The following is a 17,650-nucleotide window of genomic DNA, read 5'->3' as shown; positions in this document are numbered from 1 at the left end:
CAATGTCCTCACATTTAAGCATAAATGGTAAAATGTGAGGACATTGCAACATGTATGAGTTAACCACTTTAATCAGCCCTCAGTAACAAACACACCCAGCTAAATACTACTTAATGCTCTTTGAAACTGATTGACAGACAAGCACCATTTGTAGTACGCTCTTTCAAGGCATCATTTTGAATGATAATGAATTATAAATAAAGCAGAGCCTGGAAAAGAAAAAAAGCATTTTGATCTACCATTACTCAAACTAAAAATATTGAACAACAACTTCTCCTCCTCTCTACAATCGGTGCTTTATTTTGCATTTCCTTACTTTAACTGAGAGACTATTTAGTTCTGTGGTTCTGGCTAATTTTAAGACATAAGGATGTCTTCAATGCACTAAAATCAGACCTTTGAATATAAAACTATGTGGACTTTCTTATCAATATAGTGTATATATTATGCACTACAGTTTGTACCTGGTGAAGCCTTCGGAATCTTATCACTACTCAGAACCATTGTGGTAAATCTGCATACAGCTAAATTACCATATAATCAATCAGCATTATAGATCTTCACTTCTATCTATCATATTAGCTGAAATGTCAGGGTGAGCTCAGTATTACAAGGAACATGTCAGTCTGTTTTATATATGTGAAGACTATCTCGACTCAGTGTTCTCATGTTCAATTGTCCACATACAAAAAGGAAACTTTCTAAAGGAGAGAGGAGGCCTATCAGTTGCTATTTGGGACAAAAGGAGGCTGAACTGTTCACTGAGACACAGATGGAGTAAGATCATCTGTATTGTGTTGATCAGACAGAGATGGACACTATCAGTCCCTCGTCCCTCTCAAAGTGAAACTAGTGAAGTTATTAACCTAACGCCGCGGCCGCACCCCCCCCCACACACACACACACACACACACGCCACGCACGCGCACACACCCCTGTTGAATTAGAGTAAAGATATTGTATATAAAATGGAAATAAAGCCAAAGTATGTGTCACCATATGTGAGTGTATCATTGCTTTTGGTGTGTGTTAATATGTATTTGCACGCATCTACAATAGCTGTATTAAAGCATCACTCCTACTTGAACCTACTGCTCTCTTTATTTTTTAGAATACTGTAAAATTTGTTATTTTATTTAGGCTGTCTCATCTTTAGATGCATGTATTTCTTTGTATTTGTTTTTACAAAAAGACTAACATTACACACTTCTTGTTCCCCTTGTGTTGCAAACTTATTTAGTTAAAAGTTTTAGTTATTCAAATTATTTTATTATATAAAAAACTGTGTAGCCCAAAAAATATGTAAAAGGGGGTAATTTTAAGTCAGTCTTTACGATTGCAGATGTGGAGTCTGTAAAGGATACTGAGTTCTGAAGCCGTTTTAACTCTCTGTGTAGACAGGAAAATCTTAATGTGCTTCATCAGCAGCGTCAGGTCGTTCACGGCATCTTCTGTCAGAAGCTTGAGGTAGCTGCCGTACCTGTAGATAAAAGACAAAACAGAAATAATGTACATCTTACATGTACCTGTCAATCCTTAATGGGTTTGTTTGTAGTGGATATTTGGTATTTTATCACAGCCAAAGGTTGTCTGGCATATTCCTGTTACAAGTTCAGCTGTTAAACTACATCACGTCGTTATTGCTCATTACAACCAAAACCATGCACGTTTTTCTTACTGTATCTGAAAAAGAAAACATACTTGATACACCTTCATTTCTTAGGGCTATTATTTTTCTATTAACTCCAATAATCCTCTTTTTGTACTCATGACACATCACATGATAGTAACAAAGAGACAAAGACATACTGAGGCCTCAGGCAAATATACAGAAGTACTCATCAAAATTGAATTCAACAAGTCCAATATGGTGAGATTAAACTCTGCAAGTCTGACACATGTCTAAGTCAAAGATTCATTATAAATTCATGTCTAACAACTTTTAATCCTTTAAGACACAGTGCTCTGTGGGTAACGCTCACACATTTTTCTGTTTGTACAGAACCTACGACCGACCAATCAGCGTTGGTTTTGAGGCGGGTTTAGGTGTGACTGTTAGTCTAAACAACATGGCAGCATCCACGGATGAGATGAGCGTAGCTATTGCGCAAGTTTTATCCAAATTAGAAAGTATTCCTTCATTGAAAGAAGAGCAAAAAACGGCACTGGAGGCTTTTCTCGGAGGAGTTGTTTTTGCTCTTCTCCCGACTGGTTTCGGCAAGATTTTGATCTGATTGGTTGATTTGGCCCATCTATCACCAACATAGGTGGTGATAGACAGATGGTTTATCCAATCAGCTAACCAGTATTTTCGCACCTTCAGGTGTCGAGCAAAGAGGTAAATATCCACTATATAATATAGCAGCAGCGTGTCATTTAGGCTAGAAAGGAGCAATGTGAGTAACACAAGTCAGAGGACCTACTTATGGGAAAATAAAGAAAAGACTAAGTATTATGCACACTGCTGGAGAACTCTTACACACCATCAACAGGGTGGGGGTATAATGCTACTGTAATGGCAGAAGGGAAGGCAATAATTCCTATATATGGCTGACAGGTGCGCTTTCAGGTCCTCAGAAGGACATCTTTGTGAGTTGTAGTCTTTACACAATTTTGTAGTTTGTTTTTTAGTTTGTAGTTTGTATTTTGTTGTTGAACTTCATTTCAATCTTCTGTTTGCATAAATAGTTTCTCTATATCTTCAGCAATGGCCTTCTCCCTTTTTAGCTTTGGTGCACATTTGCAGATCCAGAAATAACCCCTTTTCTCTGTGACTCTGAGGGATGGAAACCAACACCTGGGGCCAGATGCAAAAGCCATGTGACAAAAAACATGCACACACCATTTCACACATGTAAACTAGTACTTATAAAAAACGTATTAAGAACATGCGAAGATTTTTTTATAGACTGAGCTCTATGTAATATGCAGACCCGTCGCTAGACCTCAGTCTTAAGGGGCACATGAAATACATGGGGGCACAATTATTATTGGTACAGTACGTATATGTATAATAATCATATACTCTTGTTATACTATTAGTAATCATCACGTTAAACTAACCAACACAATATGACCAGGTAGCTATATAGCCTACAAACATTACTAGGCAATGTTATGATATTAAAACACTTGACTATAAACATATTAGTAACACCAAGCATCTCTCAAAATTGCATTTTAAGCGTTAGGTAGATGCAGATGTGCGGACCAGCACACGCCGCACACCCTCACTCACAGAGACTTAACCTACGGTACTTTGAGTGGAGGCAGCATGTTCTTTCAGTCCCCCTGTATTTGAAGCTGCATGCTTATTTAAGTTTGTCTGTAAATTTAACCCTTAATGAGAGGTGTCGATGATACAGATGTGAATTTCCTGCAGGCCTACAAAAGGTCCTTTTCCACCGAGTAGCCTCAAGAACCAGTCCTGTTCAATACCAGTACAGTACGTTTTTTTTAACTGGATATTTCCTCAACACAATGTTTGGGTGTGTACACCCCTGATTCAACAGTTAGTTGCAAATGCTCCCTCAGTTGCACTTACCTGCAGGTTGAAGTGTAGGAGCTACTAGATTCACTGGTCCACCTTCTCAAACATCACGTCGGTGCTTCATTTGGAGAGGAGAATGTTGGTGGCTTTTCACCCTTACCATAGAATGGTGAGTAAGCCATTCTTTAGTGCGGACGTGAGAGCCACTGTAGGAGTATACTTTTTAGTAAGCGTATAGGTGTTGCAGTGTAGATATCCTCACACCATTGTTTATTTATATTTATAATTTTTATGTAAGTGCCATTTACCAAATTAGCCTATTAATATAATTAAAGTAATTTTTAGAGATTGTGCTAAGTGGGGGAAAGATTTTTGCCTATAGCGAGTATGTATTGAAATGGAAAACTAAGGCAGGAAACAATCTAATATGCCATGTTAGGGAGCAGGCTCTCAGGTGAGCTCAGAGTGAAATTGCTTGCGTTAAGTTTATGATTGAATTGAACTATATTGGAAGTTTTAGAGGTAGTTTAAATATAGGTTAATGTGGGAGCATTGTGGCTCTGTGACAAATGCATGTGTAGCCTCAGGAAACTCAAATCAACAGAGAAAAATTGAGGTCCGAATTACTGAAGTTCAGGAAAGATTTTAAAATGACTTACAGCTTAGGGAAACTATTGGAAGGAGACCTGTGACGCATCTCAGAAACAAACAGCAAACACTAATTTAAAAGTACTCCATAAAATTGGCTGATGCAGAGATACAAGAGTCCTGTCAAATTGAATAAATACAACAGTGATATGCCTGACCTTTGTTGTTGTGTCTGGGAGTGTGACAAAATTAAAACAAACATTCTGGAGGGAGGTGATAAAAAAAAAAACTATGTTCATCTTGTCTGTGAACATTCCACTTGACCCCAAGATGATATTGCTGCACCTGTATCCAACAAATCTAAATCTGAAAGCCCAAGAATATAAATGTATCGATTTCACTATACTACATGCAAAAAGGACTATAGCTCTCATCTGGAAGGAAATGGAGGCACCTACAATTGGTGCTTGGATCAAGAATATGGCACAGTGGAGAGATTAACGTTTAAATTAAAAAGCAAATTGGGGTTGTATGAGAAAATCTGGAAACCATTTGACCAATATATTAAAAAAAGGAGACATAGGTGAGCTTCTACAGAGGGAAAATGCGGGACAGGATCCCTAAATGGATACCTAAATTGAAATAAGTAGTGAACCCCAGTAGAGGAAAGGACTGAGGTATGTCTTGGAGGGTGATAGCAGAGGTGCAATTGTTGTTTGTTTTTATATTTGTGCGTGTCGTGGCTTTGCTGGAGGTGCCATTGTTCTGTTCATGTGATACTGTCATATAGTTTGCTTTTTTTTTTTTTTTGGCTCTTGTGGTGCTGCAGATGTTGGGAGAGAGATTTTGCAGTTGCTTAAATGACGCTTACAGTTCAGGGAGTTTGAGAGTTTGTACACAGCAGGTTTCTCTTCTTACCAGGTTACTGCTGTCAGGAGGTTGTCTAATTAAATACAGGTTTATTAGCTATAGAAAATCCCTTTACTGTACATACCTGAGACAGGTGTCGATTCCCAGCTGCTCCACGGATGATAATACAGCACTCTTCACGCTCTTCTCCTCTGCTTTAAAACAAGACAATTAAAATGGAGAGAACGTTATTACCAGGCAAGACAATACCCAGAGAGGGGATATGGCTGGAGTTTTTAGGGGAAAACACTCCCTAGACATCACTAACTGGCTGCGTTACGACCATGGAGAATGGAAAAACATGACAACGTATCATGACTTGCTACTTTCAAGGGACTACAGATGTGATGTGTCTAGGTAATTTCGTAGTTGGCAGTTTTACAGCGGTTGCTTGCCATTTAATTGTGATGTTTGTGAGGCAGCATGGCATCAAGGTGACTTGGGTAATTTCACTAACAGTCAGCAACGGGTAACTTCACAGCAGCAGTTTAATAGTTTAGTGCAGCAGAGTCATAACTGATTTTAGATGTGCGGTGGAGTTTTGGTAGAAAATACGGTATGAAATCTTTAGCCCTGTGAGAAAGCGCTTTATCTCAGGACTCAGGAGCGAGATACCAGCAGCTGAAAATACTGCAGCAGGGCAGCTTTAGATCTACATGTCACAGCTTTGTACAGATTGTTGAGTTATCTGTCTCACCAGCTGCTCTCATGGGCTGTTACTTAGCACCATTAAGTGTGCAGAATCATAAAAATATATTAGTTTTTGGAGTTTCAGTTGTAATTGTGTGGAGAGAGTGATGAAAGAAGCAATAACTGCGGGAGGACTGATATTTTGTTTTGGAAGACGTTTCCACTGCTTCCTGGCTTTGGGGAAAAACAATATTACATTTGTGCTAATGGATCCCCTGCTTCAGACAGTTTGTGGTAAGATGATGAGAAGCTTTCGACAATTAATAGAAGAAGTATAATCCAGACAGCACCAGAGTCAGGGAAAACTTCAAATCCAATTTACAGACTAATGGTGAATAAATATGACAAGGAAATGATAATATGGTTGCTGTAATCTACATATCGAAGTGATAATTCAACATTGTTACTATTGAGAAATCAGAGCTATGCAATGTGGATGAATTACAGGACATCAAATCTTGTATTAATTGATAGAAAATAGCTTGTGATGGGGGCATGAAGCAGGGCCAGAAGAACTCTCACCCTTCTCTCCTCACATTAACATTTCTAAAAACCTCTTGCTGGCAGCAATTACTGTCTAATGGAGATGAATGCTCTTGTGCTGTATTTATCCCCCATCCCGAGTCCTCTCTCCTCCTGTCTCTTCAGTATTCTGCCACCGGAGTCTATTTTATAGTTTGTAATAACTATAATCAAAACCATTTCACTTTTGTTACAAAGATCGAATGTATCTTTGACATTAGTTGTAACAATTTAAGATGAGCACAATCTATGAGGAGGCAAATGTGTCCAGCCTTAAAAGTAAATGTGAAATTGAGAATGCAGAAAATTGCAATTTTTTTTTCTGATGAAGACTGTATGACAAGACAACAAGAAGAGTAAGTGGATTTTGAGTCAACTGCTATTGAGGACTGCATCATTGAATGAAAAATTACATCATCCTCCAATGTCAGAGGATGAAATCCAACTTGGATTGTGAAAAAGCTGAAAATATGGACTTACTAAGGGTTTTGTTTTTTTTGTAAAATAGTGGATAATTTAGATTTTAGCCACAACTAGGAACAATTTTTTTTTAAAGAGGTCACAAGGTTTGGAAGCAGTGGTTTAATCTTTAACAATCCACTGTATTTTTATATAATATCTGAATTTGAAATGTATAGCTGTTACAATATACATATATATTTCCATCAGAAATGTAGTGGAGTAAAAGTATAAGTTTGCATGAAATGGAAATACATTAGTAACTTACAAGGCCCCCGGCATTGTTTAAGTACAACCATTTCAACAGGCTTCTGGCACAGAAACAGCTTTTTAAGAAGGCTGTTGTTCAACTAAACTCAACTAGTTGACTGCTAACTGCTCTCTCTTCATGCATTAGAGCTTGATGATGCTACTGAAACAATAACTGATTATATAGAATTCTGCTTTGACAATGTGGTAGATAAGAACATTTTTAATTTATTTAATTTTAATAAAACCTACATTACAAAAGAGATTAAAAACTGCATGAATCAGAAAAAGCAAGCCTTCAGAAATAAAGACAAGGCAACAGTTGTTCAAAAAGAGCTCAAACAGCTTCTCAGAAATACAAATGAACAACATAGGCAAACCATGGAAAACAGTACACAAACCAGTCCTTCCAGAAAAACGCGCAGTTTTTTTGTAATTGTTGCGGGCAAAAATCCTTGATTATGTGGCACGTTTTCTTAAAAAATGCGATGGAATATGCAGGTTATTTATGCAATTTTCTGAAATGAAAATGCGGGAACTTGCAAAAAATGCGGTTTGATGAAAAAGAGAAGAAAAAGTGATTCCCCCAACACCCTGTTTTTTTTAAACTTAATTTCCAAAACTTGTTTACAGATATTCAGTTATTGCAATAAGTAAACAAATAAGATACAAAAATATATACAAATAATATAATATTAAAGTAAAAATAAAAGTAATAGTCTAAACTGAGGGAAATAAAAGATACAAAATAATAATAATATAGACAGCAGGAGCACTTAAAGAAATTTGAGTAGACATCAGATATTAAGATAGCTTTCTTATTGGATACCAACTTAAGAGACTCAAAGTACATGTCAAATTCAACCTCCAACCCCTGCTTTTCGATGATGTTCAAGTCGCGTAATTACGTCACTTCATAACGTTCCCATGGCAACAGGGGAAAATGGCTGCTCTTGTGTGAAGTAAACGCAACATTTTTTCAACTTTCTGCTAAGATATATGTGACTTTTTTTGCAACGAAAATGCCGGGATTATGAAATCATGCAAGCACCGCATATTTTGCGCAGAAATCGGCAATTTATGCGGCGAAAGCGCGGCATATTTGAAAAAATGCGGCCCCCGCATGAATATGCGGACTTTGGCTGATTATGCATTGAATTATTCGATCGCATAATCGCGTTTTTCAGGAGGGACTGACAAACATCAAATACTAAAAAAACTGTGACCTACTATGAAATCAGTCACTAACATGAACCCTCCAAAAAAGACAATTATCACTGTGGATGAACTACAAAAGGGAAAATGAGCTGAATGACTTTTTCCTGAGGTTCGAGTCAGAACATTTCTCCCAGGAGCTGGACAGTGTGTGTCAATCTTTGCCCGATAATGATTACACCCGCTGGCTGGGAGTGGATCCACCCAGCGTTCAGCGCCTCTTTAAAAAGGTGTGTACCAACAAGTCAACAGGCCCAGATGGACTACCAGCTTTTCTGCTTAAAAACTGTGCAGAGGAACTAATACCAGCATGGTGTCCCAACAGTCTCTGGACACGCACACAGTTCCAGCTTCATGGAAGAAATCCATCACAACACCAGTCCCTAAAAAGCCCTCTGCCACACTAAATAATGACTTTCGTCCCATAGCTTTGACTTCTATTGTAATGAAATGCCTTGAGACATTTGTAGTGTCCCAGCTTAAGGCAGAGGTTGAGCCTGTGTTAGACACGTGGCAATCTGCCTATAAACATGAACGCAGTACAGAAGATGCCATCCTCTGCATTTCACATCTTACTTCTAAACACCTTGAGGATACAAAAGCCTATTCTAGAATATTATTTATCGATTTCAGTTCAGCGTTTAATACCGTACAACCCTATCTGCTTTTAAAGAAACTAAATGATATGCATGTTAACCCTGCCCTGATTAAATGGTTTTACTCTTTTTTAACGTCCAGGAACCTAAGGCCATTTTTACAATTCCTTTTCCGTCTGGTTTCATTTTCTAAAAAAGCTTGTAAAACATCAATCCTGTTGTCTATAGTCAATCAATGTACATCATTTCTTTCAGGAAAAACTGGGCTATTAGAATATTTGAGCTGTAGTGAGGTCAATTGAAAGTAAAAAAAGGTTGTATGACCTTAAAAACAAATAAATAAATAAAACGGAAAATGAATCTCACAGATATTTATTGATATCACACACAGAACAATAAAAGCTAAGCCAATCTCCTGTCTAAATCAGTTCCCATATGTCTTGGGTGTCAAACTGTGAAGAAATAAACATTATAACTTATATAGTTGACAAAATACATAAAATTTTTCAAAAAAAGTCCAGACACTTTTGCCAATAATCAAAATAATAATGTTCAAATGTATTGATATCACACACACAGCAAGCATTTGTGTTGTCTAAAACAGTTATCCTATATATTTGGAGTCATCCAGTGCAAAAATAAACATAATGAACATTATAACTCATATAAATGACAAACTATTTACATTTCTTCTAAAAAAGGGCCAAATGTATCCCAAATATCTAAACAGTGACGCCATTCTTCTCTGTAGAACGGTCATAGACCGTAGTTATCTCTCTTTTTCACTTTACTCTTTGTTCTCGCTCCTATTTCCTGGAGTGAACTCTCTTTTCGACTATATACTCTTTGTGTGATGGACCTGCCTTCCCATTGGTTGAAAAACGTCAAAACAGTCTTGCAAAGCATCATGGGAGATTTATAGATCTTTATAGACCGGTAGCAGAGAGCTAGCGGCAGAAATGACGGAAAATTGATAAATTACGGCCATCGAGTGGATAAATCTTGGATGTAAGCGTTTGGATTTATTGCTGAACAACTCCGAAAAGAGGCACAAGTTCCAGGCTGGATTGAAAACCTTCTGGAAAGGCTACGAAGACAACAAAGACACCCCCGTGATGGCTAGCTTGTTAGCTTCTAGCTGGGAAAAACGGTAAGAAGATCGATAAAAGTTTCATTAAATAATCTAAATATTAATCGAAGGTGCCGTGTGACGTCGTGGACGATGCCGTAGGGCTCTGGGTGAAAGTCAATGGGACGCTGTCAGAGGTCAAACATAGCAACACGGGGGTCCCACAGGGTTCTGTGGTACCACCCATACTTTTCACATTGTACACTAATGACTGCAGGAAAATACACCCAAATAATTATATTATAAAATTTAAGGACGATACAGCAACTTTGAGCCTTCTCCAGAAGGACATAAACCCTTCTGTGTACCATGATGAGATAGACACCTTTATCAAGTGGTGTGACACCAACCATCTTATCTTAAATGTCACAAAAACAAAGGAGATTGTCTTTGACCCAAGGCAAGTGATTGACCATGAGCAAGTCGTCTTCAAAAATCACGAAATCATCCAGCTAACGTCTTACAAATATTTAGGTGTCCACATAGACAATCTTCTCTGCTGGAAAACACACATTGACTACCTGTGCAATAGACTGCAGCAGAGATTATACTTTTTAAGGCAACTGAGACTGTATGGAGTCAACAGCCAGATCATGCTCATTGGCAATTCTGGAGAGCGTCATCAGATATGGAATCACAGCATGGTTTGGCAACTTAACAGTGGAGCTGAAAAGCAGGCTGGTCAGCACACACAAGACAGCTATGAGGATAATAGGGAGGAAATAGTACAAGCCCATGCAGAGACTGTACGAGCAAGCTGTTTGAAAACAAGCCGAAAGAATCACTGCAGACTCTCTACACCCTGAATATGAACTTCTGCCATCAGGAAGAAGATTCTGTGTGCCGAGATGCAAAACAGACTAAAGTTATCGTTTATCCCAACGTCCATCAAGCTGCTGAACTCCAATAGTAAATCACAGCACAGCATAGCAGGGGTGCAATAAATACACCAGCACTTTTTTCACTTCGCACTTTAATTATTACAGTTAATTCTTAGGATGTTGTGTTGTCTGTGCAGTCATGTGTGTCCTTTTATGTCTTAGAACGCTTCATGATCTCATGTTTATGTTTTTTTTTTCTGTTACATGTTTATGTTGTTAAGCAACAGATTATAGCACTATGTCCAAGACAAATTTCCCCTCCGGGACAATAAAGTGTATTCTATTCTGCATGTAATGTTTTTTTTATAGTGTAAAGTATTTAAATGACTGAGATCCTGTATGTATGGATGCACAGTATGTTTACACCACATTATCAGGCCTTTTAAAACAATTTTAAAACTATCATCTGTCACTGTGAAACATTACACAATTCTTCATATTTCTCTTTTTTTATCTTCGAATGACAACATTATTATTACTTGTATTCAAGTATGCTTTTCAATAAAGTTGAATTAAACAACTTGTGTTTTTCAGGTATTTCTTGCTCTGTGGCTGGCTAAAATACAGAAGAGAAGGTGGATTAACAAAAAGCAGAATGTGATGAGAAAATCTATTTAAATGAGGATTAATTTGAGAAAGGATAGATCTCCGCCTGAGCTATTAAGATGTAACAGTCGCACAAAAAGGTGCTCCCACTTTGTTTCCAGCCAACCAATTTCAACAGGCAGCTGAAATAAATGAGATTGCTGGACAGCTGCCTTCAGGAGTAAGGGCCATGAAGGGTGAGAAGATACAACTCAGAACAGTGAACTAAAGGGGGTTACTACTTGCCAAATGAGTCTGCTCTCTCTTTACAATGAGAGCACTCAAGTAGGGCAGAGTGGCCAAGACTGTAGTCAACGTCAATCAATGCGCGCGCGCGCGCGCACGCACGCACACACACACACACACACACACACACACACACACACACACACACACACACACACACACACACACACACACACACACACACACACACACACACACACACACACACAAAATATAAAGAAAACCAGAGAACCTTAATTTTAAAGCAATGAAAAGATGCAGAGACAAAGGCCAATATGGCAATTCCATAACTGATTCTTGGTGTGATGCTGGAGCAGAGTGTTGGGACCACCAGAGGTGTGAAATCTGATTTTAACCAAAGGTCTCAGATTAAACTGATCTCTGGATACAAGACACATGTGTTCAGAGACAAAGAGCTCAGAGACAAAAGACAGGCCTATTGGGAAGCGCCTCAGCCTGGTGAGTTCACACCTCTATGTGAAAGTCCCAGCCAGAGGGGACAGCTGGCAGGAAGTCAAAGAACTACAAGATTGTAGTCTTCAGACTTTCAAGAGTTTTGAGTCTTCCTATTGGGCAGCGGGACCATAAACCCAGCATGAAGTCTTGACCTATAAATAAGCCTGATCACCCAAAAATCCTTTGTCTTCGCTTGCAACTCACGTTGCTGACAGGAAGCGCGCAAGCGCTTGTGCTCAACTTCTATTCTCTGGAGAAAGTGGATTTAATTTCGGAGGATCCTATGAAAAACGCACCAGTGTTTTTCATAACTGCAGTGAGAAGGAAACAACGTTTTTCTTCTCAAAGTCGACCAAACTTTTCCCCCTTGCTGCCTTTTTGGAGGGAAGTTTCTCCGTGGCCGCTGACGAGCGCCAGGGACCCGTTCTGTTTCATTTCTGTGGAAATCTATGGACAGGAACAAACGGACTGAACATACAGTAAGAAGGCTTACGTCTGGGCAGAGATAAATAGTGTGTTTTATTAATGAGCAAAGGGTTCGCTACCACTTGTTGCCATTAATGTGATCTGTGATTTTAATTATGTACTGCTCTATACGTGATTATTAATCTGTTTCTGTGAATGTATAATTGATCACGATACTGTTGATTATGTGGTGTTAAGTAGCTGGGTAGAACCATAATCACTACCTGCTAAATCACTCCTTTCACAGAGTTTAGTTACTGTCTGCGAGATCATCGCGGAAATCAGCTGTTAGCCACTGAGCTGGTAATTATCGATAACTAATCAGTGTTTTTTTTTTTCACAGACACACACGGACACAAGCTAGCCACGTAGCTCCCGAGCGACGCGGCTGCTAGTAACGCGGCTTAACTGAGATTGACATTACTGAAGAGCTAAAACACATGACCAGGGCTGGGTTAAGCGCGCGTGCGTTGCCTAGCAACCCCTCAACACTTTTCAACCCCTCCGTGCACCCGCAGCACCACTACCGCCCTCTTGAGGCTAAATAGTTTTGTGCAGCTCACACAGGAGTAGCCATTTTCGAGGAGTTGTTTTGTGTTAGAACTACATTTCGCCCCTCCACCCCACCACTTTCACACACACACACACACACACACACACACACACACACACACACACACACAAAAAAAAAAAAAAAAAAAAAAAAAAAAAAAAAAAAAAAAACGTTCATGACATGCTGCTTTGTTTTTGCTTTGTTTGGTTGTGATATTGTAAAAAGTATATAAGTTTTATTATTGAAGGATTATTGATTGGCTACTGATAATTGTGATGTTAATAAATTCGATTATACTTAATTAGCAGTTGCTGGTGATTATTTGTGTACTTATTGTGATAATTGCTGGTCGAACAGGTCCGCGCTCGAATTCACACCTTCCTTTGTTTCCTTTTAAAGGATTACTACAGAAATGAGACTGTTCCACAGTTTGATTATTGGTCCCTGACTTGCAGGGTGGTGCCCCGTTTTGATTGTTTGTCGATTTGATAAAGTTATTAATAACCATATTCATAACTTCATTAATATTGATAAAACATCTTTTGATAATTTGCCAATGATCAAATCTGTACCCTACGGGTATCCTATAAGAGGGTGCAAAACAGTTTTCAGCTTCTATGCAACTGTACTGACCGAAGGATTTTCTGCCAAGCTGTAACATGTCTGACCAAAACCAACTGCTCAGATGAGACTACTCGTTACACAATTTTATAACAAGTGTTTGCTCTTGTCGAAGATTATTTACTTCGAGTTATTTTGTTCCATGTCTTTCCCAAAACTAGTGATGCATAGCTGTTATGATACATGTGAATCACAGTGACTCTACTCAAAAACGTGTTTTGCTTAACTTTACTGTGCAGAATGATGTGTAGAGTTTGACGCTAGAAAGCCGTTTTCACATTTACCTGCTAAAGAGGGAAAGTTTCTCTGTGCTCTTAAGACGGAGTTTAACACGAGCATGATTTTGTGACATCACAACTAGTTTGGAAGCCAATCATTGTCCAAGATACAACTTAAGTGTGATGTGGAAACTTGAAACCTCTAGTGCACACATACTACAGTACAGTGAAAGTGGATTAAACAATATGCTAACTTTCTCCACCTCAGTTGTAAAGATTCTTGAAACACAAACCCCAAAACAAAAACAGGTTTCAGGGCAACATGAGCATCTTTGAATTTTCCAACTCCTTGAATCCAAATTAACTTAATTTTTAATCAAACACTTCTCTGAGTTCAACCAAAAGTAAAAACAAAACAAAAACAAAGTGCCCCACTGGATTAGCTATAGCTACCAAATCACCTGCTTATTTCTCTGCAGTAATAAGAAAAATGTATATGGCATGATTCTAACGGTGGTAAAGATAAATTTAACAAGAAATTCCTGAAAAGCTTCGATTGCTTTGTAATCGTTGCTACCACCAAGCTAGCTGCCTGTATCTGCAAATTTGTCATACTCCTTTACATATTTTCTGCATTGCAGGTTGAAGAAATAACTTTTCTTCAAGAATCTTTATAGACAGAGAACCAATATAATTTAGTTTCAGATAAATTATGCATGCCTTTTAAAAGCACTCTGGCATTACAATCTTTCTAAGTGCACATATTTATGGTTTAAAAATGTGTCCCATTTTCGTGCTCTGTTGGCTTGACCGGTTCTTAATAAGTGGGATTAATAAAGTTTTGATTACGTTTTATACCGGATTCTTTTTATTTTTCAAGTCTGTGCATCCATCCTGTATCTTGTGTACCCTGCTAACATGGTCACATGCATTGTGAATTAAGGATACAACTCTTTATTAGACTGGTCAGACAAATTCTTACCAATCTTATGTGTAAAATGTGGGAGGAGCAGGCCCCATAAGTGTTTGACAATACAATTATGTAAATGAGTGTGACTGATTTCTAAAAAATTGAGTATTCAAAAAATGAATGTCGTAAGTGGAAAAATCAACAACTTTGAAGTTTGTGAGTGAACGTAGATAAATAAATCATCAAAACAAACTCAGAATTACAATTCTCCATCAGTGTGGCCTCAAAGGAGACATGCCTCTGTACTGATAAAAGACATCCAATACACTGTGGGGAAATATTTCATTTTTTAATGGAAAAAGACTGACTGACAAGTCTTTCTCCTTAGTCAATAAAAAAAACATAAGTACAAGCACACTGAACACATTCTACATACACTATTTGATAACCATTATTCATTATTTAGACTATATTCAGAAACACTACAGACATATGCTGCCTTTCATTCGCGGTCTTCTTGCAACAAATGATTGACAACTAATTATTTCACTCTCGTCCATTATCTGCCTTTCTTCAGGGACATTTGTCTAAATATCTAAATATAGTCTTATAAGGCTGATCAAATTCTTCACCCAATTTCAAAAACCTGCATTACAGCTTATACGTATATACCATGACCATGAAACATTCTTTTTTTATGGAAGTTGGCAGGTATCCATTTAAATTTCAAAAAGGACACAAACATAGTTCAAGTCTACAGTTTAGCTGCCATTCTAAATTAGTATACAAAGTTTATTATGTACATTATATTAACCACAGGTAACCACAGCAGCAATACTTACTCATATTTGGAGCAAACTTCTAGACACATTGAGGTGTACCTGAGGTCAGTTTTTTTAAATTGAGGTTTAAAACTATTCTGTTTGCCACTGCTTTTTATTAGATTTAATTTGGAGCAACTAATAATATGTGACTGGAGGGCCCCTGATGCTCCATCTGTAAATTTAGCGAGCTTGGTCATTTGGCAGCACTGGAAAAGCTGTCTGTAAGACTTATGAATAAGGTAGACCTTGACATGCTTTTTTATGATTAACATTTTTATTTTTATTTATTTAAAAAACTCACAACTCACAACATGAACACATCCTTTTCCTTCCTAATTACGAGCCCTAATGGTAATTGGACTCACCGTAAACTCTCTTAACCTGCATCTCATTGTATACCATTTTTGTTTTTAGTAAATCATTGTTGTTTGTTATTATTGTTTGTTATTTAGCTTTTGTTTGCACTGCAAATACTCTCTCATGCCTCCCTTTCTCCTATAGGTCTACTTTATTCAATAAAATTATCCTTTCAAAAGGGTTGTTCTCAAGAACGGTTTAAGAATTGTTTTGTCTTTGCATTGGTGTTTGCTGTACATTGTGTTTGTTGAATGTGGCAAAAAAATGTGGCAAAAAAAAATAAAAAATCTAAACAAAAAAAAAGATTTAATTTGGAGTTATTTAATCACTTTTTGCACTTCTGTGTAATTTTGTTTTCTTCTGTTTATTCAGTTTTATTCTTTTGACCTTATCTTCATCTTCTATTTTAAATCCTACATGTGTTTTATATAGCCTTGTCTCATATCGCACTTTTTACTCATCATATTTAAATAGAATAAGGGATTTGATTTAATGTAATATTTTAAAGTTGCCTGGGACGAGAGTAAAAACTCAAAAATATAATCTAACACCAAGCTTTTTGTAATGAAACGGAATCTATCTAAATGCTTTCTGGCATGGCTGATAGTTGATATTTTGAAAAGAGTGAAAATGTAATATAATACATAAATTACATCAGTAACTAACGCTTTAATCAAACGCACTGTTCAAATGGGTTATATTACCAATGTGTAGGAAACAAGCTATTACCATAGGAAATACATTTGCATAAAATTCCATTATATTGTAAAAGGGAGTCGGGTTTAATGTGTTTGAGTAGCATAATAATTACTGGAAGGCCTTTACTGCTGAGGAAGGTGTTTTGGAAGAAAGACATATGGATACAATACTTACAGTGATGCTAATAGTTGTTGGCTGTGGAGGAAGGTCTGGCAATGCGAAACTACTAAATAACCTACAAGAACAGGTGAGAACAAACCTGGATTCATGTGCTGCCTCAAAACCTTAGACAATGTGTTGCAAAATGCAGAGCGAGGAGCTTTACTACAATCCTGAATCTTATTAGTAATGAAGAGCTATTTGTTGTTTTAGTACTTGTTGTTTTAGGCTTAGTACTGCGTTTTCACCTTTTACCATAAGATGCAGGTTGCAACACATAACTCAATGTGATGCTTAAATTAACCATTCACAATCCTAACTACCTACTACAGCATACAGTATACAAGTGTGTCTGTTCATTTCTAAGTGATTGAGTCTGGGAGAAGCAGCTGAACAGATGACACCGATTTGCTTATTTTATCTACAGCCATCATAGTGTTCTACTTTTTTTCCCCACCACTTCTGCTCTTCGCTGTAGTTTTTGTCGCTGTAAACCTCTTGCCTTTTTGCTCTACATAAATGCATTAAAATGCACTTGACTCTCTGGCTAACCTCTGCACTTGGGTTCATCCCCTGCAGCGGCAGCATCATAATTGATAATATTACTAATCAGTGCTAGATGGTTGCACAGACAACAAAACATTATTTAAGCATAGGTACATAGCACCGTTGATTCAATTCAAACGTCATTTTCATTATTTCCAGTGATGCATTGATTTGAAAACATACAGTACTGTATGTTTTAAATCTGTGATTATTTAAACTAATATGACAGGTATCATATTAAACTTGATTAAACAAAAGGACTTATACCATTTATTCAGGAAAC

The 17,650-nt window shown here is 37.5% G+C and overlaps 1 protein-coding gene across 4 annotated transcripts in view; it reads right to left on the bottom strand.

Moving 5' to 3' along the window:
* The window catches only part of tbc1d32 (TBC1 domain family, member 32), a 77,476-nt gene that overhangs the window by 15,709 nt on the left and 44,117 nt on the right, over positions 1-17,650 (bottom strand). For 3 of the 4 annotated variants that reach the window (XM_039782621.1, XM_039782624.1, XM_039782622.1), the window contains exons 29-30: positions 5,073-5,142; positions 1,365-1,480 (exon numbers count right to left, since the gene is read on the bottom strand). In XM_039782621.1, coding sequence (XP_039638555.1) covers positions 1,365-1,480; positions 5,073-5,142 — 186 coding nt within the window. The remainder of the gene's footprint in view (positions 1-1,364; positions 1,481-5,072; positions 5,143-17,650) is intronic. The other variant, XM_039782623.1, reaches the window with a different exon arrangement.

Source organism: Perca fluviatilis, chromosome 18 (genome assembly GCF_010015445.1).
Source record: "Perca fluviatilis chromosome 18, GENO_Pfluv_1.0, whole genome shotgun sequence".
Classification (NCBI taxonomy): domain Eukaryota; kingdom Metazoa; phylum Chordata; class Actinopteri; order Perciformes; family Percidae; genus Perca; species Perca fluviatilis.
The sequence above is the reverse complement of the archived record's forward strand: the minus strand, read 5'-3'. Positions and strand labels throughout refer to the sequence as shown.